This window comes from Chenopodium quinoa, unplaced genomic scaffold (genome assembly GCF_001683475.1).
Source record: "Chenopodium quinoa cultivar QQ74 unplaced genomic scaffold, ASM168347v1, whole genome shotgun sequence".
NCBI lineage: Eukaryota > Viridiplantae > Streptophyta > Magnoliopsida > Caryophyllales > Amaranthaceae > Chenopodium > Chenopodium quinoa.
Genome location: NW_018742681.1, coordinates 4948016 through 4975779, shown reverse-complemented (window position 1 = coordinate 4975779; position 27764 = coordinate 4948016). Strand labels below are relative to the sequence as shown.

General features: G+C 34.8%; 1 protein-coding gene across 1 annotated transcript; it reads right to left on the bottom strand.

The window, feature by feature from the left end:
* Window positions 1-1149: 1149 nt before the first annotated feature.
* LOC110722446 (probable sodium/metabolite cotransporter BASS4, chloroplastic) lies at window positions 1150-26272 on the bottom strand. Its single transcript, XM_021901717.1, has 14 exons — window positions 25917-26272; window positions 25717-25807; window positions 24164-24271; window positions 24017-24084; window positions 23417-23495; window positions 21544-21602; window positions 21385-21453; window positions 18807-18920; window positions 16346-16367; window positions 14734-14801; window positions 3077-3162; window positions 1896-2025; window positions 1593-1694; window positions 1150-1482 (listed from the first exon to the last, which is right to left on the bottom strand). The coding sequence occupies exons 1-14, from the start codon at window positions 26145-26147 to the stop codon at window positions 1411-1413; spliced, it is 1299 nt and encodes a 432-aa protein (XP_021757409.1). The 5' UTR covers window positions 26148-26272; the 3' UTR covers window positions 1150-1410.
* Between the last annotated feature and the right edge of the window lie 1492 nt (window positions 26273-27764).

Genomic DNA, 27764 nt, shown 5'->3' with positions numbered 1-27764 from the left:
GCTAGAAAACGAAAAATCTCAGAAAGCCATAATAATTGAGAAAAAGATTGAAGTAGCTCCAATGTGCATTGTTACTGAAGCTTTGTAGTTCTAGTATGGGGACTTAAGTAAATCTGTGAAGAAAGCCTAATTCGGTTTAACAGAGGCAGGGGGTCGCCGACGCCCGGGTATGGGTGGGGGAGGGTCACCAGCACCGGGAATGGGAGGGGGAAGGTCGCCGGCCGCGGACAAGGGCTGGGCAGTGATAGTGAGGAGGAGATTGAAGTATGCATTATAAACCGGACTCACGTGAAACGGACTCACACAAAATCTTCTAATAATAAATCCATCCATAAAAATGCCCAAAATTGACTAGCTTTCTAATCTGTGGGGTATTAACCAACTCATGAAATTAATTAAAATTGATAATCATGATCTCAATTTGTAAGTCTTGACCCAAAGAGCATTTGAACTCGTTATAGATGCACTCATTAACAACTTGAAATTGATTCAACCATAAATTTTAATATAATCCCCTAGGTACTTGTCTAACGTAAAGTCGTAAACTGCTTTACAAAAATTAACTACGAACCCACCTCAAGAAACATTATAATCAATGTTTCATAATATGTACTACCTTCGTTACATATTAATTACAATTTTGAGGTATTATTTGTGAGATATAAAATATTCCAAAGTTGCAACTATTATGTAACGGATGTAGTATAAGTATCAAAAGATTTAATTTTATGAAACTTGACAAAATGTTTCCTCATTTATTCATATTATCACTTTTTTTTTAGGGCTATTAAAATTAGCTCTTTAGTATCATTTATTAATAGATGGTGACATTATGTTTATAGTTTAACACGTACTATTGTAATATCTTCGACTTAAACGAAATATCTTAACTTCTCAAATATTGATCTGCTTTCAAGAATGATTCAATTCATCATAGTTGAATTAAAAGCTCAACAAATTGGCCTCAAGTCCTCAACAAATTGGCCTCAAGTCCTCAACTCAAGTCCAGCACCCTGAACATTGACTAGTAGCAGGCACATCACCAACTTCTTGCAACATGCAAGGAATCAAACCTTGTTTGCTGGAATATTTTAACGTTAAAATAGGAGAAAATGGGAGCATAAATTCCTGAAAAGTAGTATAATCATATTTAAACCAAATTCAACCATGGTAAATCCAAGAAATTTTTTAAGCGATACATTGTCCTTAAAGGGGATGAAATATGTAGATTTTACGAATGTTATTGCTAAGAATGGAAAAGAATGTACACGGGCTCCCCCACACGACCTTCAAGTTTAAAATGTATACAGAAAATGACCATTAGGCCACAACATAAGGGTGGATCTGCCACTGGCTTCAAGTTGCAGCTTCAGGCCTTCAGCTATCTTTTAACAACGTGGTTCCTGAATACTAGGCTTCTTTTGCAAGAGGAACATGATCTCTATGAAGCAAAAAATTGACAAGAAACGAATCCAAAATGATCTGCAAGATAACAATATTCCATAAGCTGGGCTAATGTAGAGCTGAAACCAAGAATTATGTGAGTGTTCCCTCAAAAAGAGTAATGTGAGTGAGACGGAACACTAAGCAACCTGATTTAGATGTGCTGCAACACAAGGGAGAATCAACAAACCAGGAGCACCCATTGCACCACCAAGCTGATCTACAACTGCTACCATAACAGGCAGGGTTTTCTGCCAGCAAAAACACAATTACAATATCAAGCTATAAAGAAAGATAACAGCTCAAGAAGATGAAAATTTTTGAGTAATTTTGCCATCAATTTTAAGTCTTAAATGCTTGAACTTTGAATTGAAATTTTAAATAAAATAAATTTTGAAAATCATCTTCAATTCTAAATGAATCTGAATTTAGAAAATTAATGAAAAACTTACCTGGCTTGCAACCATAAGCAGCGCAATGGCGTTTTGTTTGCTGTAGAAGACAGATTTACTACCACCAGAGACGGATGATAAAATCTTCAAGGCAAGAGCATTAAAAGCTAACAGAATGATGTGCAAGAGACTGCAACACAAACAGAGTCCTTGTTTCATGATCTAAAGGACAGCGAAAATCTCATGCACATTATATACTCATGTTGTCAATCTACTCATGCATGACAAGATGGGTCAACCCTAAACCTGGCAATTGGATCACTCATTCCCGCATGTCCAGCTAGGTCAGATCATTTTTGAATGAGGAGTTCTTCTGTTTGGGTTTGGTAGTTTGGAGCAGATCTGTTAGGCTTGGTTTAGTTTCTAGAATTTGATAGTCACACAATCTAACATTGTTCAAGCATGATTGCAAGTGATAAAATAGCTCTTTAACTCATTTTGTATAATAGTAAAGTAATAATTACAATGGAATCTTGATATTGTCAGATTTACCAAAGCACAATATATAAACTACCAACGAATATTCTAATGAGCTTACATTTACCAAAAAAAAAAAAAAAAAAAAAAAAAAAAAAAAAAAAAAAAGAGAAAGTATGCTAATGAGCTTTCATTTTGAGGGAAATCATCATTTTAGGATATATAAATTTATTTCCATGTGGTTAAATTGGTCTAAGAGTATGAGCAGAAGACTGAACGATGGAACAGCAACCAGGTGACTTTTACAACCTAATGATTTTTAACTGATTACATTGACGAAAAACACAAGGGAAAATTGAAATATTATAGTACATGCCCAGAAGAATATACACTATTATAAATTTTAACATCTGAATGACTCAAAACTTATGGAACAATGAGGTGAACAGGTGACTGGACTACCGCCTATATTTAGTGTATGTTCCGCTTCAATCTTTCAAAGTATCTTGTCCATCAAGTTTATCATTGCAAAAGATATTACACAGATGTTACACTTTGCAAATGATGTATAATTTCTGTAAAACGAAATCACATTACAAATCAAAAAGGCGCATATGTCATCAACATTTGGCAATTACTATTAGTAATGTCTATCCAGTAAATATTCAACTTAGCCGCAATAGGTTATGTTCATTTCTGTAAGTCAGCAGCAAATAGCAGTGCAAGACTTTATGTAGTAGGTCAAATCAAACTTTGTTACTTACGCTCCAAGGCCTATGGCTAGAAGGAAGCTTGTAGGGTTCACCATCAATAGCAACGACCTAGATTTGCTCACTTGTATCCATGGGACCTGATACAATTGAGGGGGATAATGGCAAATAATTAGTATTATGGAATGATAAGAGGCAGCCTCTACTTCTAATTTTATTTTCACCAATAGAAGAATGTGAATCTGCCGCAGCAGCTATAATCCAAAAGATACGTAGTATTAAAATGCATTTCATGTTTGATACAAAATATGAAAATACATAATTCTAGTGACAAGAAACAAAACTTACTAAAATTAGGGATGTAATAGGAATTATAAAAGGAAAAATTGTCAAAAATAATACAAACTTTGAGCGGTCCGCTAAAAACAAGTTAATCTTTTAATTATTTCTAAATAATACAAACTTTGAAGAATATCTGCTTTAAACAAGTTATTTTACCAACAACTTATTTAGCCGATTAATTTTTTTTTATTTATCTTATAAAGTTATTTAATAGTTTTTAAAAAATAATAAAATGTCACGTGTTCCATATAACTTGTTCATGAGGTAACTAATTGGTTTTAACTTGTTTAAAGCGAATACCCCTCAAAGTTTGTATTATTCAAAAATAATTAAAAGTTTGACTTGTTTTTGGCGGTTTGCTCAAAGTTTGTATAATTTTTGACAATTTTTCCATTATAAAATACAGAATTTATATTGAATTATTTGAATAGGTGTCCCTAAACTTGGCTTTGTTAATTCACCAATGCACTAGTAATAGAATTGAATATGATGCAATTTTTGCACATATTTTTCAAGACGGGTAGAAACATAACCTAAAAAGCGATGTTGTGAAAGTACTGCATCAACAAGAAATTTAGAAATTGAGATGTGATTCATGTGCAGGCCAGGAAAAAAAAAATTCAAATCCTGACCACCTACATCTGTCACCACAGTTTTTACTCTTTTCTTTAGGGGAAAATGGCGGATGAAGTCAGTCGCCACCCTTTTTCACGAGTGGGATTCTTCATCCAATGCCCTTTACTCATTATGTAATGGACTAATACGCTAATAACAATAGAATAAAGGAGAAAGCTTGGACACTTGATTAAAAAAATTAATAGTTTCCTACAAACGTGGTAGTAGGTTTAGCCTAAAAAGCTCATATTAGTGACTTGAGGTCACAACTCTCCAAATAGTGACTTTAGGTCACAACTCTCTCAAGGATTCACTCCAAAATTCTGCCTCCCTTTACCTCTACTCCTCTCTTTATTTATACTAAGGCTAAAGACTCTAACCTAATAATATTAAACTACCAATATTGCCCCCCTTAGGTTAGTCTATTACATTACGAGCCCCCTAAACTTACACCTTGTCCTCAAGGTGGGTTAAAATCAGCACTTAGTATCCGGCCTCGACAATGATGGTCACTATCATCCTTGATGCCCAGCTTCCACAACCACCGATTGAGCTCCGCTATGGTAAGTCCTCTTAAAGACTCGTGTGAAGAAACTAGCGTGAGATGATCTTAGGAGCTACTAACTGAGTGGGAGTGAGATTGGAATGATATGGGCGGAGAGACATGCTTGGAAGAAATGAGTTTATGTGTGAAAGAAGGGATGTGAAAACTGGGTTTGCTAATTGGAGTTCAGAGCTCATGGGTTAAGAAAGGAAGTGGAAAAAAATAAGTGGAAAAAGAAGAAAGAGAATTGTATTTTGAAAATGGGGTGAGAATATTTGGAAAGGGTTGGGTCGTATTAAACAGCGAGCTGAGAAAGGGAGTTAGGTTTTACAATTCAATTGATGATAACATGGGCTCAGTTTTAAAAAGGCCTAAAGAAGATCTTCACTGAATAATTATTCTACCGTTATTAGTGTGAGTAATATCAGTTCATTAAACATTATAAATAGATTCAACACCATCAAAAATCTCAAATAAGTAGACAAATAATTAGGAACAGATTAAATACAGACGCAGGAATGAATGTTTTAAATATCTTAGGTAGATCATCTAGAAAAAACGATGACATTGATGACGTGGCCCACAAGATTAAGTTGGGGTGGCTTGAATGAAGAACAACCACGGGAGTGTTATGTGATTGAAACATACCTTTATAGTTGAAGGAGAAATTCTACAGGATTGCCATAAGAAGTGCTGCTCTATGGTACAAAATACTAGGAGTGAAAGTGATATGGATAAAAACCGAAAACCGTACCCAACCAAACCGAATTAACAATTCGGTTCGGTTTTTTTCCTGTTTGATTTGGTTTTTTTCCTATTCGGTTCGGTTTGGGTTTGAAAGATTAAAAAATTGGATTTTGGTTTCGGTTTTGGTCTTCCAAAAACCGAAAACCGAAATATTGGCCCACTAGTAATTTTGTACATAAGTCCATACCTTTTATATATAAATACAAAAAAAATAAAAAAAAATAAATAACCTAAAGTTCATTTTCTTTCTCCTTCATCTCTTCTGTGTTCTTCATCTCTCTTTCACGCCCCCTTCTCTTTCCTTTCAAAAAAATTAACTCCTGAGTGAAAAATATTAGGTTTACCATCATCATCATTGATTGATCAAGTGGAGGGGGTCAAAACTTGAAAGAAAAAGTGAGAGTGTTTGTGTTGTTGCATGTTGGTAAGGTGTGAAAACTTGTGAAAAACATGGAGTCCGCTCATCTGTACAACGATAGTTAATCTCTTCCTCTCTCAAAATCATCTCGCCTCCCTCATAGTTTCATATTTCGACCGAATTCATACGAAGTTGTTACAATTGTGAATGACTTATCTGGGTTATAGTACCGAAATCATAGTATTCTTGTAGATTTAAGTGTTGCAATCCATATAATTTATTGATTACCAATTAATCATACTTGTATTACTTCTATTTTTACTAATCTGTTTGTAGATCTATAAATTATAAATTTGGTTTTTTTTTTTTATATTTTTTCTAAACATTTTCAACAATTTTTTTAAAAAAACCCCACATAAATTCGGTTTTCGTTTGGAACCGAACTTAGTTTTAAAAAGCACAAGGCGCAAATAGTCCTTACAGCCTAGGCGTGAGGCGCAAGGCGAAGGCATGCGCCTTTTGTATGCAAGGCGCATGTATTTATATATTTATTTCAAATTATTTTTCACTTTGATAGTACTTAATACCAATTGAAAAGATTCATAATAAATTAAGTAACGATATATTGAGAGCTAAGGTAGTCTGAATTTGAAAAAATGTCCATCATTCTTCAATTTATAACTTAAATCTTAGTTATTTTCCTTGAGGCGCAAAGGCGCGCCTTACCAAAGGCACTTTGAGGCGCACGAGGCGCGCGCCTTCCGTAGGTGACTGAGCCTCACCAAGCTAAAGCCCATTTCTTAAGAGACTAGGAGCGAGGCGCGCTTTTTAAAACCAAGGAACCGAATAAGATTTTTGATTTTCGGTTTATATTGGTTCGATTTCAAATCTTATTCGGTTCGGATTCGGTTTGAAAAACTCAAAAATGAAATAATACGATTTAGTTTCGGTTTGGGTCAAAATCTAAACCTAATACCGAACTCTCACCCCTACAAAATGCTAGGCTTCTAAGAAGCACATTAAAAAGATGGAGGTTACATAAATGTGCAAGTTAAGATGGATGCGCACGAACACTCTAAGAGATAGAATAAAAAATGAGAAATTCGCAAGAACGTGAGCGTTGCAGGCATTGTAGACACTAAGGGAAAATGGCCTATGTTAGTTCGGACATGTAAGAAGGGGACCGAAGGGTGCACCGATACGAAGAGTGGAAGACTGGGACCATAAAGGGGTTAAACGAGGGAGAGGGAGACTGAAAATGACTTGGTTGGAAGGAGTTAGGAAGGATATGAAGTATATGGATTTACATAAGAATGAGACATTTGATCATGAGAGATGGAGGAAGATTTATTTATATGACTATATGGAATAATCACTTTTGGTTCATGTAGCTGACCCCACTTATGGAATGAAGGCTTTGATTGATTGATTAAGATTAAATATAGACCCATGAGGGTAATGAAACACACTACAAAACCAATTAGAAATAGTTGTGTAGAAGCGAAACTCAGAATGACCTATTATTATAGCACAGCATACATGGACGATTGGGCAATGGTAGGGAATCCATGGAAGGAAAGGCAAAAATTGTCTTTGGGGAAGAATTAATTGAGATGAAAAGTGGATTAGAAGGCTGCTGAGAGTAATTATATTGAGACAGTTGCATAGTGTTTTGACAAATTTATGAAGTGATCAGCTACTCTCCTAAGATGAAACCCAACGAAGATAACTATGATCAGAGAAGTTAGCCAAAGGAAATCCAAGTACTGACACTTTTATCATGAGATTACAAAGTTCTTTCTTAAAGATTTACAGCCCTAATAAAAGCTAGTCTAAGCCTCCAATGACTTGCCTCAATTATGTGATGGAATCAATCAAACTGCCAACCAAGTGTAATGAAAAAGCAAAGGACAGCAAGGCACTATTGGACTCAATGGAGCTTCCACCTAAGTGTAATAGGAAGCAGAAGACATCAAGGAATTATTGGACAATACTCATCAATAAAGCACTAAGGGGAGGAGTAACAAAAGCCTTTTAAGTTGACTCGGTGGAATTGTGACAAAATTAATATTAGGTTATCTTTGATATCTAGTGTAGCTTGCTTTATTATAAAAGGACTAGTGGTATGATAGTAGAGAGCATGAGATTTGTATCATGATATGAGAGAGAATGGAAACCTCAAGTTACTATGGAGAGTTATAGCCTAAAGCTATTAAGGAGAGTAGTAGACCCAAGCTGCTATAAATCGAGTCGATCCACCTCAACAAACCAAAAGGCAAGATCAAGGGCAGCAGCTAGGCAGCAACAAGAAGACAAACAAGTTTAATTCTACATTAAGGGGTGTGGTAAAAAAAAAAGGGATGCAGTCACTTTGTTACAGAACGGACAAAAGTGATAATGATTAGGGCACTGGTGTTAAGGTGTAGAGCTTGGTATAAAAAGAGAGAGCAATGTATCAGTGTTCTCATGTTGTTGGAAGTAATAGAAATTAGTAGTAGAATAGAAGAATAGCCTCCAAGGAAAGTGCTTTAGCTTCCTCCATTGTAGACGTTAGTTTTGAAAATTAAGCTTTTCCCCTATTTCTTATTTATTTGCTTATTATTCCACTTACTGATTATCGTAGTCCATAGCAAGTGGTATCAGAGCACTCGATCATGGTGGCACCGACGCTGACCCAACGTGCCGATGAGACGGATGCAAAACTCGAAGAAGTTGATACGAGGCTGCAGGCCATTGAAAAGAAGATAACAGACAAACAGGCCGCCCTCAGCGGTGAGTCGGGCAATGGAAGGCTATCACCAGGCAATGGAAGGCTATCACCGACCACTTCTCAATGTTGTTCGAGGCGGAGAGAAAGCGGCAAGAGGAAAGGGTGCGGCTTGAAGAAAGGATCGATTGATTTCGATCGGACCATAAGAGGTTAGCGGCGATAGGGAAGCGATCCGGTTAGTGTTAGACCGTATTGTTACCTTCAAATTCAAAAAGATGAAATTGAGAAGTTGATCCATGAAATGTTACAAGCCGGAATCATTCGGCCTTCCATGAGCTCTTTCTCTAGCCCAGTGATTCTTGTGAAGAAAAAGTATGGAAGTTGGCGGTTTTGTGTGGATTATAGGGCGTTGAACAAGGAAACCTTGCTGCATAAGTTCCCCATTCTGGTTGACGAGTTGCATGGAGCTAGATGGTTTTCTAAGTTGGACTTGAATTCCGGGTATCACCAAATAATGGTGAAATCGGAAGATGTGCACAAAACAGCGTTTCGTACTCACGAGGGACACTACGAGTTTCTTGTAATGCTCTTCAGATTGACTAATGCCCCGGAGACCTTCCAATCTCTAATGAATGAGATTTTTAAATCATACTTGAGGAAATTTGTTTTGGTGTTTTTTGACGATATCCTCGTGTTTAGTAGAGAGGGGGGGAGAACATAAGGAGCATGTGAAAGTAGTCTTGGAGACCTTAGCTAAGCATAGCTTGTATGCCAATTGGAAGAAGTGTGAGTTTGGTAGAGAGCAAGTGGCTTATTTGGGTCACGTAATTTCAGAAAGAGGGGTAGCTACGGATATGGAGAAAGTAAGGGCCATTGTTGAGTGGGAGGAACCGAAGAACTTGAAGGAGTTAAGGGGATTCTTGGGTCTCACCGGTTATTACCGGAAATTTGTGGCACACTATGCCCAAATTTCTGCCCCTTTGACATCTCAATTAAAGGACAGTTTTGGGTGGAATTTAGAGGCCGCTCAAGCCTTTAAGGAACTCAAGGCTGCCATGACAACAAACCCTATTTTGGCGATGCCGAATTTTGAGCTTGAGTTTGTGATCGAAACAGATGCTTCGGGTTATGGTTTAGGGGCGGTAATGATGCAACAAGGGAGGCCTATTGCGTACTTTAGTAAGCTTCTTGGGCTAGAAATCAAGCGAAGTCCATTTATGAAAAAGAATTAATGGTTATTCGTTTAGGTGTGATGAAATGGAGGCACTACCTCCTTAGTAGACGGTTTATAATTCGCACTAACAGGTTTTTGAAATCAGTGTGAATACAAGGGTTGGATGCGCAAGTTGATGGGTATGGATTTTGAAATCTAGTATAAACCGAGCCCTTCAAACAAAGTTATTGATGCACAAAGGAGGGGGAGCAGGGCCTTAATTTCATCATGAATAAGAAATAGCCCAAGATCCGTGGCTAGGTGAGCTTAGGTTGTGGCTGGAAGGAAATCAGTGTGAATACAAGGGTTTTTCGTAGGTCGGAGGCAAGGTTTTGTACAAAGGTCGAGTAGTGGTGCACAAAAATTTGAAGTTCATTCTGGTATTATTAAAGGAGTATCATGATACTCCTACAGCAAGCTATGATGGAGAGGTAAAAACTTACCTTCGGCTGGCGGCAGACTGATTTTGGCCTGGCATGAGGAAGAGAGTGGGCAAGTATGTGAGTGGTGGTGAGGTGTGCCAAAGAAGCAAAACCTGGTATCAAAAGTAATATGGGACGACCTTTTAATGGATTTCATAGAAGGCCTACCATTCTCTAAGGAAGTGAATGTGATCATAGCGTGGACAGGTTGTCTAAGTACAACCACTTCTTTGGGCTTAAGCATTCCTTCAACACATTTTTATAAGGAAGGTGGTACGCTTACATGGTTTTCCCTCATCAATCATTTCCGATCGTGACAAGGTATTTATAAGTAATTTTTGGAAGGAGTTGTTTATATTGCAGGGCACGCACCTTAAACACAGCACCTCATACCATCCGAAGGCAAAACGAAGGTGGTTAACAAGAAGAAGGCTTAAGGAGCAATTGTCAAAAGAATTTGACATGAAGAACTGCGTCCAGCAAAGAAAATGCAAATTACATAAGATAAGCATAAAGGTACTTTGCAATCATCTCAATCAGAATACATCAAACGTTTTTTATAGAGATTTAATATGAGTGATACGGAGCCAGTTAATACACCCTAGGCAAGTCACTTTTGATTATCCAAGGATCAGTCTCGTCAGACGAAAGGAAGATAAAGATTATACGGCTAAGATTCCATATGTCAAATCCAAGAAAAATTCATTGGGAAGCATTGAAGTAGATTTTGAGGTATCTATGAGGTACCACAAAGAAGTATTTGTACATTGGTAAAGGTGAATTATAAGTACAAGGCTATGTCAAAAGCACCATAAGTTATATATTCACAGTTGGAATTACAACGGCTAGATTAGATGTCGCATTACAGAAGATTTTTGCTCTATCCACTACTAAATATGTAGTGGTAACTGAAGCTAGTAAAGAGATGATATGGCTTCAAGGTTTGTGCAAGGAATCAATATTTAGGGGAAGTGCATGTTAGTCATAGCCTATTAGTATTAGCTTGGGGAATAAGTTAGAGTTTGTTATGAGAGTTTTTCTATAAATAGACCTCATTAGGAGGAATAATCATCATGTTGAATATATTTGAAAAGCTTGTTATTGGAGAGCACCTTCCACTCGAAAGAAGGCACTGTATTGTGAAACAATTAGTTTGATAATACAATTTATCCCCCTTAGCTACCCTTTTCCATCCAATCAGCTTGTTACTGTTTTGGGTACTAATGCGTGGCAATTGTTAACTAAATTGGGATTCAAGCAAGAGAGCAATGTATTTGTACAGTGATAGACAAAGTGCAATACACTAGGCAAAGAACCTTATTCTAGATTCAAGTAAAAGGGTTTTGGGTACTTTATTACATTTGTTGATGATTATTCTAGATATGCCTAGATATGCCAAAGTGAAATTTTCAATCAGTTCACAAAACTCTAATGCATTAGAATATGCACACTCAGTGGAGGATGATGAGTCGATCACCTTCAACCAAGCTATCAAAGACAAGGATAGTGAGAGTTGGTTGCTATGGAAAAAGGGATGCACTCTCTTCATAAAAATTAGACATGGGAGGTAGTCCCATTACCTATGGGATAGACTGTTGTAGGTTGTTAGTGAGTGTATAAAAGGAAAAAGGATCATTCCAAGTCAAATAAAATAAAGTATAAGGCTAGCTAAAGGACAAGGGATTTGCACAAAAAGAAGGTATTATTTACAATGAGATAAATTCTGTGGTGGTAAAACATAATTCTATTTAAGTGTTGTTAAGTCTTGTAGTATATAAAGATCTTGAGTAGAAATAGCTAGATGTGATGACATCCTTCTTATGGCTTGTTCACATTTACTAAACTGAACTGATTGGAGCTGAACTGAACTGAATTGAGCTGATTGGAGCTGGACTGAACTAAGCTAAAAATGAATATTTTATGAGCGATGGAAATTAAGAGTTGAACTAAACTGAACTGATTGGAGCTGAACTGAACCTGAATTGAGCTGATTGGAAATTAAGTAAATGTGAACAGGCCCTTACACGGTAACTTAGATGAGGATATCTATATGCATATGGGATTTATGGTTGAATGTCAAGAAAATCAAGTATGTCGTTTGAGGAAATCACTTTATGGATTAAAGCAATCTCCTCGACAATGGTACGAGCAATTTGATTCTTTTATGTTGAAACAAAAGCTTTCCACGAGTAACTATTCCCTCCATGTTTTAATATGTGTTACACTTACCAAATACGACCGTGTTTTAAAAAGTGTTACACTTACCAAATACAGCCGTGTTTAAATAAATATTACACTTTCTTTTTTGGCAAAAAACTACATTTAATATAATATCTTTCTCCTTTCATGGTTCTCACCCAAACCCACTATTTTTTATTATATCCTCTCACATTCATTAATGTTCAATAAACTATAAACCCCACTATCTTTCTTTTACAATTTTTTAATACTCAAACTACTTTACTTACCTCTTTTTATATTTAAGTCAATTTAATTACCTGAAAAAAACTATGTGTCAGTTAAAGTGTAACACTTATTAAAAACAAGGTAGGGCGTATGATTGTTGAGTTTGCATTCATAAATTTCGTGGAGGTGATTGTATTCATCTCCTATTGTATATGGATGACATGTTGAATACTTCAAAAACCAAGATGGAGATAAATATTTTTAAAATCCAACTCGTTGAAGAGTTCAAGACCATAGTTGTTCTTAAGCCAAAAAGGCTACTTTAAGCGGGTTATTAAAAGGTTTGTAATGAAAGGTGATAAGTCAATAGTGACACTATTGACTCCACCCGGGGCGGATTCGGAAAAAAAAAATAGGAATATTATTTTTTATTTAAAAAAAATAAAAAATAAAAAATAAAAAAAACTATATAAATTATATTCAAAACAAATACATACATTGTTAAGTGTGCATGAGTTAGTAGTTTTTGGACAGAAGGTCCTAGGTTTGAGACTTCAAGCATACGCAATCTAAGTTTATATTTTTTATTTTTTTCTTTTTAATTTTCTCCTTTTTCCCCTACCTCTCAGTTTCCTGTCTCCTCTCTTTCTTTTCTCAATCACCCTTCTCTGAATCTTTGGCCAACGCAAGTCCATGACCGGACGTCGGACGCGTCACCACCTACTCGGCTACTCCATCCCCTAGGTTACGGCAGTCTGCTTCTCTATCTCTTTTTAATTTTTTCAATTTCTTAAATATTTTAAAAGGTTTTTTACTTGTTTAAATTGTAGATTGTTGATCTTTTTTTCTTTAAAGTGTTAATTTGTTAATTGTTGTAGTTGTTTTATCAATGAATTGAATTATTGTCAATTGTATTTTGTTTTTCAAGTTTATATTGTTAATCAGAGAATGGCTAATTTATGGGGTTTTTAGGGTCATTGTTATATTTCTAGGGTTTTTGAAAAAAAAAAAATAAAAAAAAAAATAAATAAAAAAAAAAAACTGGGTTTATGCCATTCATTTCTAGGGTTTTGGTTTACTTGTTTAGTTACTTACTCATTTGCTAATGTTTAGATTATTAGTGTTATATTAGTATTGCATTAAAAATTTGGGGTTTTGTTAAGACCCAGTTCTTTTTTTGTTCAATTTTGGATGAATAGGGATTTTGGTGTTTGAATTTTTTTAATTTTAGTTGTACTCATAAATGATTCGGGTAGCTGATGGTGAGATTGTGTAATATCATTGGGTACAATTGATATCAGTTCAATGTGTGCATGAACTGTTTAATTGAAAAGATTGATACTTTTTATTGCTATTACATGGAAAGAAAGATACTTTGAGTAGCTTGAATCATTGCTAAAGCTTCTCACCTCATTGATGCGGCGGAATGTAATGTGATAGATAGTTTTGACATGATAGCTTTAAATTAAAGTTATGTATTATTGTATCGGATCATTTTATTTTGCATTTTTGTTGAAATTTGGAATTATTTTGTTGTGTTCTTATGTATTTGTATTTATTTGGACACTCTATTTTATACTTGAATACCCGATTTATATCGTGTATTCAGACATCGAGTGTTTGATGAAGTTCGAACCCCCTAGGTACAATTCCTGGATCCGCCACTGCACTCCGCATTTTAGGCTCTCTGGTAAACAATCTCCCACTCCCACTACAACACAACATAGGGTATACATGGATAATGTATTGTATGCTAGTGCAGTTGGCAATTTAATGTACGTCACGAGTGTTGTTAGTAGGTTCATCGCGAACCTAGGTAAACCACATTGGGAAGCAATGAAATGATTTTACGATACTCAAGGTACCCCTAACACAAGTTTATGCTTTTGTGGAGATACATGTCAAATAAGTGACTTTGTTTACTAGTTATGTGTTTAAAATACATGGTGTTGCAGTTAGTTGGCGATCAATGTTACAAGCTACACTAACTCTATCTACGATGGAAATTAAGGAAGCGTTGTTGTTAGGGGATTTCTAGATAATTTGGGGTTGAAGCAAAAAATAGTGTGAATTTGAACTGTAATAGCTGAAGTGCTATTCATTTGGCCAAAAACTAGGTTCATACCGAACATAAAGATGTGAAGTACAATATTATTTTGTACGGGGTGCCATAGAGGAAGGTAGTATTTCTTTTATGAAGGTGTATATAATTGAGTACCAGGCAGCTATGTTAACCAAAGTTGTCAAAGGAAGCAAGGTTCCAACACTATTTTAAGGAAATATAATTTTATTTTTAAGTAGTCTCTAACTATTATAGGGGAATATGAAAAGATAAGGGCAAGTTTCAAACTTACAAAACCAAGAAAAAGTGCATTCATGTTTGACAGAAGCTTGCGGTTATTATCAGCAAACTCCGCTACACCTGACCATCTCGAAATGACGACATAAAACACCATAGTTAATTCATGCGTAAAATAATGAATGAGTATAGTAAAATACGACAATCAAAAATTACAAAGACCTGTTACATAAAATGAAAGGTACAGTATGATAATGAAAATTTGAATAACAAGAGAAACTAGAATACCAACAATATCTGAGTCACATGCTCACACTAAATAGACTGTCCCTAAGGGGGAATATTGTCCCTATACGTAGCTTAGAAGCTTTAAATGGCAACCCTCCTAGGATATAACAAATATACAATGTATACTTCCTCCATTTCTTTTTACGTACAACACTTTGACTTATGTATTATTCACATACTCTACTTTGATTATCTTTGATGATTTATAAAAGAAAATATAGCCATATGGGAACTTGTCAGATTCGCCTCAATTTATACTTTCAAAATATCAATTTTTGATAATTTTTATTGATAATTAATTACATTAGCAACTGAAAAAATGCATTGGTAAGCATTAAATGAAAAGGCGTTGCAAGTAAAAAAGGAAGTATACTTTTGGAATGTGCTAGAAGTCCTCGAACTTTGTCTTTAAAACGCAAAAGGGATACAAGAAAGCTATACATATAGTATATACTTCCTCTGTTCCCCTAATATTGCAACAACTACCATTTAAGGAAGTTTCACAAATATTGCAACATTACCAATATGCACATGTTCTCTCTCTCTCTCTCTCTCTCTCTCTCTCTCTCTCTCTCTCTCTCTCTCTCTCTCTCTCTACCACTTTCTCTTTCCTCATCACATGGGTCCTCATCTTTATTTCTCTCTATATCTCTCCTCAACTTAATTTCCTTGTGTTCCCCCCTTATTACAAAATTAGGGGAACGAAGGAAGTATTAGCTATTTCACTCTTATAAACAAAAAAGATTCAGCACATAATATCCAGCATCAAAGAATTAGCAATAAAGAGTTTAAAAATTAAGACTAGTAATCTCCACAAATTGATAATGAAGCACAGGCTTACTCAATGTTTTCATTTAAATATTCATAGCAGTTGGCAGTCCAATAAGCTTTTTACCCCACGAAATACTTATAGCTTATTTATGAACATAACTTCTTATTTTCATCTTCTAATTGCAAAATATCTTTGAATTCATACAGCAAAAATTATGATATTTTTTAAAAACATTATGGGATTAAGGCTTTGATTGATTGATAGATTGATTTATATTCAGACAATCTAACAAGACACCACTTGATCGATATTGTTCTTTTTTTACATATTAAAGTATAAAAATGGTTAGTGTTCAGTCAAATTAGAAGACCACACCAGATCAGATTCCACTCCTTCATAAATTGGACTGTGTTGCTTCATTTTAATCAATTTTTTCAAGGTCTTGATTTTTAATAAGATCTTTATTTATTGCTAACCACAAATGTTTCAACAAGAAATATAATTATCATCTACATTATACTCCCAGGGGGACAGAAAAGAATATTATCTACACAAAAAACACACACATACGAATATCAAATCTTCTAAAAGTGAGTATGGAACTCACCCTTGAACAATTCTCGGACTATCTGCAAAAGATTAATCATACTTCAGCTTTAGAAATAGAGGTTCAGCTACAAATTCAATCACAAACACTTCAGGAAAAGAGATCAGTTACATATGGAGCTGTCCATAACAAAGCATCATCAGTTATATATGGAGTTGTGCATACAAAGCATAGAATTAAGAACCAAAAGCCAGAAGCAATTACTTAACAACTCCTAATTCTACAAAGAATGCCCTGGCCCTCCTTGGTTTGTGCAAAGGGAGAGGCAAGGACTTCATAGTCCTTCACTTCTTTTTTCATGCAAGTGATCTATATAAGATTCACAGTTTTAACAGTCAATTGCAAACTGCTTTTTTTGTTATGTAAGGGTGTCAGAATGTACATGCTACCCACTTTCCCCATTCTTAACTTTACATGAAATTTGATACTCCGTCATAGGCTCATAGCTATGTAAGATATCTTCCTTGGAGTTAACTTGTTGCACTGGCTGCAGGTAATTCATGATTAACGCTCCCGCATATGTAGTTGTATGTTCACAATTTAAAGCAATGAACATGATTACTTTATTGGACATGTTTAACATTTGGCATCAGAAGCCATGTTTCCCTCTGCCTTGCTGAAATAGAACCTCCATGTTTTTGCAGACAGCTATTGACCGATGATGCAACAAACGCAATGATGGTGGAGCGTTATTTTTGATATGCCAGTGTTTAATATGCTTTAGTTGTTAGAAGCATTATGTATGACCTCAAACATATGTTGCTGGAGTAATGGGAAGATATCCGAGAGGAAGGCTGCAAAGAAAGTGTTGAGATACCTTCAAGTTACCAAAGACTACATGCTTATGTATAGACAGACCAAAGATCTTGAAGTTGTGGGCTATTCTGACTCCGATTACAGTGGCTGCATTGAATCACGAAGATCCACCACAGGTTATGTGTTTACGCTAGCTAATGGTCGTCTCTTGGAGGAGTGCGAAGCAAACCTTAACTTCTACTTCTAATTCTACTATGGAGGCTAAGAGTTCATATTTTGTTTTGAGGCTACCTCACATGGTGTTTGGCTAAAAAGTTTCATATCTGGGTTAAGATGGGTTAAGAGTTGTTGACGTTATCATTTGCCCAATAAGGATGTATTGTGATAGTTCAACTACAGCGTTTATGGCTAAGAATAAAGAGTGGAAGTAAAAGAAAACACATTAACATAAAATTGCAAGCCGTAAAAGAACGTGTCAGTAAAAGAAAGTGATCATAAAGCATATAAGCATTGAATCGATCCTTGACCAAAGGCATGCCAATTAATGGTTTCAAGGGTCATGTACAAAGGATGGGAGTTTGTTCTATCATGTGAAACATTTGTTTGTTGTATTGAAACATTTTCATTCAGTTAGAAATTTATTGGATTATTTGAATTATTAAAGTACTTTTGGTTATTTGGTTATTTCAGCAAGGTCAATTTATTTGGCCTAGAGTGAACATGGAGTTTATTCATTTAGTCATATGAGTGGTGATTGGTGAAAGACCGAATATACGTGATACATGGAAGATTAATTCTTGTTATTAGGGAATTCGACTCTATGATTTATATATGAAATTTCTCTAATTTAAATGGACCAATTGGGAGAATGTTGGATTATTTAGAAAATAGTGATAATTCAACAATATCATCTTTCCAAGAAGCACATGAATTTCCCCAGATTTTACAAGTACAATACAGTACATTTATCAATTGACTAAAACAGATATTTTCAATAATACATTGAACACAACAGGATTGATATATAACATACTTCCTCTATTTTTTATTTTATTTTTTTATTTGGCATTTTTCCCTATTCACACAACCTCCTTTGACCTTATTTTGTGACAAATCCATAAACAAAAACATGGTCATGTGGGATCTAGTTGGGTTCGTCTCGACATCTACTTTTCAAATATCAATTTTTTACTCCTTCAGTTCCACAATGATGTTCTTGTTTGGAATCTTTGAATTTTTTCAAAAAATAGAGAATCTTCTAAATTTCTCTTAATCTATAAGAACAAATATAGTCATGTGGGATCTAGTTTGATTCGTCTTGGTGAGTAGATTAGTAAAATCTAACTTTTATAATTTTTGCAAGTAAGAGATTAAAGATATTTGAGGTCAAAGATGGGTAAAAATTTGCATCGATTTACGAAACAGGAACATCATTTTGAAACGGAGGGAGTATAAGTTTTACTTAAATAAGATTAAAGATATTTATGACAACGAATTGCATTGGTAACCGTGAAATGACAAATGGTGCAATTAAAAAAAAACAAACAAACAAAGTATATATATGAACCATGGACATTTGCATTCGAACCTCGCTAATTGTATGATGAATAGCAAAGTTTTACTGAAGATATCCATAAGCCTGCTGTAACCACAACCACAATAAACGAACTACTTGTCCAGCAAAAATAGATGAAAAGAAAAGTACCTTTCCCAAGATCAATGGAATCAACAATGTGATAACAAGGCTCCTAAGTAATTGGTTAGTTGGAATGGATATGCCAACACCAGCAGCTACATATTTTGTGATCGTAAACGGAACCTAAAGAGTAAAAACAGGTAGTTTTAGCAGCAAACTGTGAACACTTTTCTGGAAAAAAAAAGGTTTTTAATATGCATAGATGTATAGATACATGTGTACAAAGTAAAAAAAAAAAAAAAAAAAAAAAAAAAAAAAGTGGCACACATGCAAAGACATAGGATTTTGGGTGGCGTGTTTGCAAATGTATAAATTCTTATTGATGATATAATACTTTGCTTACCATTTCTCAGCAAGTGACTAAAAAGCAAAAACTCGAATTGTTGTGGGAGCCTTTTATGCAAAGGACCAGCAAATCATATAACTAATATATAAAGCTAAACTTTTAGCCGGGTCACAAGATAGTGACACTTGGCATTCAAACTTTTCGCCAAGTGTCAAGACACATAAGCGATAATTAATTATTAATATGACACATAAGATTTATTTTAATATATGTTTTGTTGAAAAGGATAAAGAAATTGGATAAATTTAGTAGGATAAAAAAAGTTATCTTAGTGTTTTATTTTCAATAAAATTTGGATAATTTAGTAGGATAAAAATGTTATTTTAGAGTTTTATTTTCAAGAAAAAATTTTGGTGTAGAACTTTATTTTTACTAAAATTACCAATATTTCTATACAAATGACAGATCTAGAGAGGTACAGAAAGGAAAAAAAATTAAAAATTAAAAATTAAAAAATCAAAGAGACGTGTTATTATATATAATTGTTCTCTTAAGCTTTAACATGCAATCAGCCTTTCCTTAGGTGTTTAGAGAAAATGAAAAAAGATCACAGCTTTAGCCAACCGTTCTTTATGGTTGTACATTATTACTTCTAATTTTTTTAGATTGTAAAGTGATTATTAATCCCTAAAACACACAATAAACGACAAGTATGATTGTCAAGTGATTATTAAGCCATAAAATATCCATAAACGGACAAATGATTTGTCAAGTGATTAATTAATCCTTGAGTAGAATATTCAAGTAACATATAGTATATTTTAAATAAAAAGTTTTACTTTAAAATTCAATAAACAACCCAGCATCGCACGGACACAAAGCTAGTCATATGATATATTTAAATGATGTTATCAGTTATCACCCCTAAACTCCTTTTGTTTCCTCTCACTACTAAAATAAAATTGATGGGTTGAGCATGTATAAAAGTATAGAACATCCCTAAAAAAGATGAAATAAACATGAAGTCCATTACTTGAAAAACATTAGCTGAACTATATACAATGTTCTTACAGCGACTTTCATCCTCCCACTCTTTTTCATTATCTCCCCACCCACTCTCTCCTTGATAAATTATTCACCAGGAATTGGTCCATCTTGATTACAAGAACGCAGATAAACCTGGCAGAGGCATCACCTCCCGTCCTCCCCTCTTTTTCCCATTCTTTTCTCACATACTCTAGGAAGAAAGCCATCTAGATTTACAACCCAGATCATAATCTGTCAGAGATAGCTTTGTCAGGATAGACAACAAGAGACCAAAAAATAAACACCAAATGGACATATAGGCCACCATATCAGTTGTTTCACACTCATCACTCTACATTTCTCAACCTAAGAAATGGAAGCAGAACACCTATTTTCTTGCTCACTGGCAGGCCAAACGACCTAGTAGAAAAGACTGAAAGTGATAGTCAATCAATCAAAGCCTTAATCCCATAAGTGGGGTTGGCTACATGAACCAAAAATGGTTATTCCGTATAGTCATCCACAAAAATCTTCCTCTTCCATCCCTTACGATCAAATGTCTCATGCTCATGCAAATCCATATACTTCATATCTTTCCTAACTCCTTCCAACCAAGTCATTTTGGGTCTCCCTCTCCCTCATTTAACCCCTCCATGGTCCCACTCTTCCACTCTTCGTACCGGTGCACCCTCGGGTCTCCGTTTTACATTCCCAAACCGACGCAGGCGATTTTCCCTTAGTTTGTGTGCAATGCCTGCCACGCCCACTTTCTTAAAATAACCTCATTTTTTATTCTATCTACAGTTATAAAAATAAAAATAAAAAAGCGTAAAAGATTTCCAAAAGCTCTACGTGGCAGTAGTTTCCCTTGTATGATCAAAACCTTACAAGTAGCTATAGTCATCCTTCTCCAAACCAATCAAAATGTCTGAATAAATTCCATAATTGAATCAAAATGTTCTAAAATCTGCAACCATGTTTGAGTCAACTGCTGAGGATTATTACATGTTTATGATAAGACTCTCTTGATTCTATTCCAATGATTGGAGGTCAGCAATAACCATAAACAACAAACAAGTTGTAAATATTCACAAAAGAAACTACAGTTTATGTGTTGGAGATGCTAATTGAATTACAAAATCAAAATTTTTTATAGTCATTTTTTAAGCTGCTAAGATATAAAATTTTAAGCTAGGCCACAATCTACATCACAAACATATAAAACACTAACTAATGAGAAATTTCGTGACGATGAAAAAGGTTCACACAACTTACAACTAAGATTCCTAGTAAGTTCGATATCACAGTCATTGCCAAAGCCAATGCAAAATTTCCCCCAGCTAGCTGCACTTGATCCAAACACATGTCATCAAACAAAAACGCAAAAGGGATATAAAAGATTAGATCATATGAACGTCAAAAGTTATACCATACTTGAGTAAGTGAAACTCCACTCGACAATGTGGTTGGCATACAGGCAAAAAGGGCTAATCCTGTAAAAAAAATAAGTATAGATTAGTATTTTTGAACAAGCCAAAAACAGTTTTCACTGTAACTGGCATGTATACATGTCCACATAAGGAATAATAAGCTCGGCTTTCTTAACAGTCTAAACTTGGTCAAAATCCTAAAATTGAGTGCATTCCAAACAATTGTGCTTCATGACAAAGATATAAGAAAATAAATTGCTGCTGCCTGCTGTGTTACATGGACACGGCAAAAATGCTGCCATGGATCATGAAATATGTTCTTGATAAACCAGTTTACACTAGTGTACGACTACCTAATCTATCCAAAAGTCAGCGAATATAACCCTAGCTAAGGGCAAAGTAGTATTAACAAGGAAAAGACACAAGTACATCTATAGGGAACAAGGTTGTTAGAACAGAAATTGTTCTTGAGATCAATTATGTGAGCATATTCCGTATTATCTTGATGATATTGTGCTTCCATAAGGACTCTACTCTCAATGTACTGATATGTTGAAGACAATATAAATCTCCTAACCTACGGAAATTTACACCATCTTACATGGTATTGCAGCCTAAACCTACCTCCCATGTACATTCATTTCCCTTCCGTGCAACATCTTTCTCTACCAAAACTTGCTGTTGCCTCAGCATGGGCAAGGACAATGTCTCTTCTACTACTTCTACTTCTTCATTTCCTACCTTTCATCCTGTCTTCCTTTAACAATCTCAAAATTCACATTCCCCTAACTCCTGTAACTTAAAATTTGAAAAAGTCCAACAATCTTCTTGAACGTAACTATCTTACAAAGGTATCCTCATTCAAAGCTAAAGAAGGAATATTGCATAGTTGCATACCATGAAAGCTGAATTCCGTCCAAACCTCTGCCCCTGAACATTTTATATGTTTCAACACAATGAAGCACAAAAAAGAAAAATAAATCCAATTTCACACAGACTCCAAACTAGAAGACCTTGTTCTAAGAATATACTAACTAGATGACCTAGAAACAGCAATGCTACTAAGGCCATGAAAATTCCTCCCCTTAAGTGCTAAGCGTATACTACATCTGATCTAGACATTTTACAATAAAACTAAAATCTCCCCAAAATAAAAATATAAAATCGGAATTCAGAGCTTTTGAGGTGATGAGATAGGAAAAGGTAATAGAGAATGGCGGAAATATACCCAAAACGAATTAACCTAACCATGAGATAACAAAGACATCTGAGACACCAATTTTCACAGACTAAATGCCTAATATTATGAGTATATAAGTTTTCCCTTGTCATAGAAAACTTTGTAGTCCTCATCAATCAATGCAGAGGTTTCATTAACGATAAACACACCAAAAAGGTCGTTAACAAGAATCTTTTTTTTCACCATACTTGATTTCTCTAAAATTCGTGCCACTTTGGCCCACATAAGTTTTTTTAAAGGAATTGTTACAAGACTCTTAACTATTTAGTTACCTTAATCAATAGACATGCTCTCACACCTCATGAAAACCAAAACGAATCCTTTATACATGCAATTATAAAAAGAGATGCAGGACAAAAGGATTTAAATAAAAGCCTGCCCAGTGGAATTATAGTGTACACCTACTTCAACCATTAGGTCCTCCTGAAGAGAGGTTCTCTGGGAATACACTTCTAAGAGATCATCAAATATGAGACAAAGTCACAGATCAAACACCCAGTAAAGTCTATGTCCCATTGAATTACATACCAGCTCATATTTTAATATTATAGAGCAAATGTGATTCTCATAAAAAACAAATAGATAGTGTACTGAATGTAATACTTCACAAGACCAGCAAAAATTTGGAAGCAAGTACCAGTAACAAATTCTGGAGGCTGAAAATTAAGTTGCAAAATAATCCTTGCAAATGCTGGTGTCAACAGTAAAATAGACGCCTGCATTTACAGACAATGAAATCACTAACACAAGAAACTACTCACAATCCTGCATATTCATTTGATATCCAAATTACAAAAACTTCAGCTAAGTGTCAGCGCATTGCCATGAAGTAAATCGTTTTAATCCATGAAGTTAGACAATTTCTAACAAGTATTTCCTATATATCACTGAACAACATTTAAATAAGCAGATAATAGAGCAAAAAAGGAGATGTAAGGGGGTATTAGATAGAAAGTGTTCCAGAACCAAATCCAACTGTGCTTCAAATTGTATTCAAAAAATAATCCAACTTGTAATTTGTTAAGTTAGCAAAAATCCAGGAATAATAACTTCCTATGAGCTGCTACTAATGAAGCTGATTTCCTAACCCCTCCAATATAAATAAAACTCCTTGCAATTTGCAAGTTCTAAGAAAGCATAACCAATCAATTTGATTTTAACAATTAGTGAGATATGTAACTCTAAAATTCAATGAGACAACCACCTACACAATATCTTAGTTATTCAAGAGAAATACCAGGCCAAATAACCCAACAGGCCATGCTTTGGTAGCTGCTCCAATTTCTTGACTACGTAATGTTAAGCCTACAAAATCAGAAACAAGAGAACTCCATCAACAAAACAACATGAAGTTTCAGAACAAAAAGTACCAACCCTAACTCACCTGAGATTATGAATATACAAAATGTGCTCACTTTTGACAAGTAGTATCTATCAGCCGCACAGCCAAGGGCAGGATTTGCTAGTCCAAGAATAACACCACCAATAAGAGCTGCAAAGATTGAGAAGAAATTATCAGCTCCCATGCAGCTTAAGACACATGTTAACTAAAAGGAAATAGATGTAAAGATATAACTAGCTGACTATGAAATTAATTACAAAGGACATAAACCATGCAGAGATATATGCAGCACTATTGAGCTAAAAAGGGACATAAATTTTTTTTTTTTTTTTAACATGTTCAAAGGGTATTTTTCAAGTACTCCCCAGTTTTTGCACTTTCTACTTGGGAGACAAAAGTAATTTGAATTTCAAAGACAACTCTTTGTTGTTATTTCAAAATTATTACAATACTACATTCCCTAAAAAGGCTAAAATCCATTATAGAGAACAGTCGTGCTAAAATTTATATATAAAAGTAAAAAGAAGCTTTAGTTATTATACATTCATTTCCCTTCCCTCATTCACGACTCATGATGTATGGATTTACATGAGGATGAAACATTGGATCATAAGGGATGGAAAAGGAAGATTTATATTGATGACTACACAGAATAATCAAATTTGGTTTATGTTAGCCGACCCCATTTATGGTATTAAGGCTTTGATTGACTGATCAATCGATTGACTGCGCAACTGTCAACCCTCACCCCATTTCCTATCATTTAATCTTCTATCCCTCTCAACATGATGGTGATGGTCCGATTAAGAAGAACCCTAAAATCATTACCTAAATTGTAAATATGAGGTCAAGTCAGTGTGGAAATATAGATTTAGAGTCTGTCAACTATCAATTCAAAGTCACTTCTTAGTGGTTTGGTAATCAACAAGGCACACCATTGAGGATAAATTATTTACTCCCCTTTTTCCAACGTTTTGTTCATCAAATATTCTCCAAATTAAACATTTTTTTTACTTCCTACTACCAAATGTCCAAATCTCTCTTAAGAGCCCTTTTTGTCCTATTGGCATTCAAACCTATTTCCAACAACTTTATGAGTTTGCCCAGGTTTATATTCCTTACAAGGAGCAAAATTGTGATGTATTCCGTATTTAGGTGAAAAATTGGTAAAGTCGCTAACACCAGTAGCAGAATTACTCTAAAACCGCTACTGATGTTAGCAGTTGTAGGGTAAAATTGATAATGGTGTTAGCAGTTTTGCCCTATGAACACTGCAAAATTATGCCTTTTAATTATGACTTTGCCACTATAAACTTGTATTATCCACGTCTTTATTATCATCAAACTGAAATCAAAGCAATAGAATATCGGCCACAACATCAAAACATGTTCTTTTCATCATAATATCATTTTTTTGTGCACAAGGTTTAAGTTGTGACAATTATTCAAGGACGATGACGTACAAATTAGAAAATTGTGAAACAGCATAAACAAAATGATAAAATTCCCATATAATCGTAAACTTACCCTTAACAATCAAGACTAATATTACATTTTTACAAAAGCAAAAGCATGTGAAGAAAATTTGACACTACCCAATGGCAGAAAATTGTTGCTAGCAAACTCAATCAACGGCCTCGCCCATTTCAACGCATCCCCAGATTGTTTACCTTCGCCATTATCAGCCTTTATTAAATTTAAAACCAAAAAAAAAAAATTAATATCCACCCATTTTAAGCCAAAAAAATATAAGAAATAATTCAACAACAACAAATTAGAGTACAAGGATACATACAGAGTCAGAGGATGCAGCAGCAGCACGGATAGACGATAACCGATATCGCGGTTGCAAATGAAGAACCGAAGGAATACGAACGGATTGAAAGGGATTGATGCATATACTAATCTTGGGAAGTTGAGAATTGAAAAGGGTAAGTTGAGAAGGAATTGAAGGAAGAAGGAGTGAGTGTGAATTTGAGGGAGAAAGTGAGATTTTGTAATGTAAAGCTTTGATTGTTCCCGCCATTTCCTTGTGCTTGAGCTTGAGGTGAAGTGAGAGGAGGAGGGGCTGAAGCCTGAAGGTAGTCGTGCAGGGGGGTTTCAGAATTTAAACGGGTTGCTGGCTTGCTGCTGTCTACTTGACGTGGTTGTACCATATGTCAAGATATTTTAGGGAGTAAAGGAGCTTCCGATCAATCGCCTTCATGAGGGGCAAAATTGGCATATTTTAAAGATGAAAATGGGTAAAATTGCTACTTGTGTTACCTATGAATAGTATAGTATGAATACAATAAAAATTTAGTCCATTTTATTACAAGATAGTAGTTTAGATCCCATGCAATGCATAGATTTAACAAAATTTTATTATGAATCATCAAAAACAATTTCATGTCTCCGGTTTACAATAAATTTATCGTAAATAGGCGGCACACACGTGCGAGCTAGTTCACTCTTTTTTCTTTTTATTTCTATAACAAAAACACGCGAAAATCTCATACCTTATACTTAGAAATCGCAGAACAACAATGGAGGAAAGAGAAAGTGAGAAAACGCGAAAAGGAGTACATTGAGGCTTTGATTATCAATGGAGAATTTATCAACAAACTTCAATACATCAAAGTGCAGTAATCTAATACACGATTTTCTAAATAAACAGAGGCAAATTGAAGCTGCATTGTTAGGTGATTTCGACCTAGAAAGCACAATCATAGAAGATGAAATAGAGAATTATGTAGATAATACGAAGTAATAAAGAAACTACTTGAATTGATAATGATAACAAAGAAACGGCTCGAATTGATGATGATAACAGAGAAACTGCTCGAATTGATGATGATAACAGCATGTTTGGGGAAAAACAAATTGAAGCGCCATTAATGAACGAGGAGAGAGAAAGTGGAAGAACGAATCAAGTTGTTCCTCAAACATTAGAATGTGGCAACGCAGAATAATTCAATTCAGCTTAAGGTAACCTTATACTTAATAGAAAATTTTATAGAAAATGAAAAAGAGAATTTTGTGGATGAACTTGGACACTTGGTTGAATTGATCATAATGTACCTATTGATAGCATTGAATGTCATGTGCATATTTTGTAGTATTAATGTACCTTTGTATGCACAAATGTTACCCTATTTATGCATAAATGTTACCTTTTTTATGCATAAAAGTGACTCAATAGATGAAGCAAAATTCTTTAAATATCATAACAAGGTCACAATGGCATTAGTGTTGTAGATTACCTGAATTGAAGCAAAATTCTTTAAATATCATAACAAGGTAACAATTACATGGCTACAACCTATAGAAGGTGGAGAAGAACAAAATGTAGGGCACACATAGTGTTGTAGATCACCTGAATTTCTGCTCAAGGTTAAGAATGGAGAAAATTGAGGCTGAAGATGCTCAAACTTTAATGCACATAAAGGGGTAGCTTCTAAACTTATTTAAAAAAAACACTTACATCAGTTGAAATTTCTTTTATTTCATCATCAGTCATCACACCTTCTGGAAGCTCGAATTGAACAAAGCGGCCAATTGTACCACTTGAAGAAGCACCACCAACTTTTAAACCACCCTATTAGATTCTAAAGTAAGAGGTTGCTTAACAACAGTTTTGCTAATAGCAGGCTATGACAGAGGA

Excerpts from the sequence above, each read along its gene's own strand:
- LOC110722446 (XM_021901717.1), bottom strand. The coding sequence starts at position 26,147 with ATGGCGGGAACAATCAAAGCTTTACATTACAAAATCTCACTTTCTCCC. Across the intron at positions 24,085-24,163 it reads TTGTATATTCATAATCTCAG|GCTTAACATTACGTAGTCAA; the intron begins GTGAGTTAGGGT and ends CTGATTTTGTAG. Across the intron at positions 23,496-24,016 it reads CTGTTGGGTTATTTGGCCTG|GCGTCTATTTTACTGTTGAC; the intron begins GTATTTCTCTTG and ends CTGTAAATGCAG.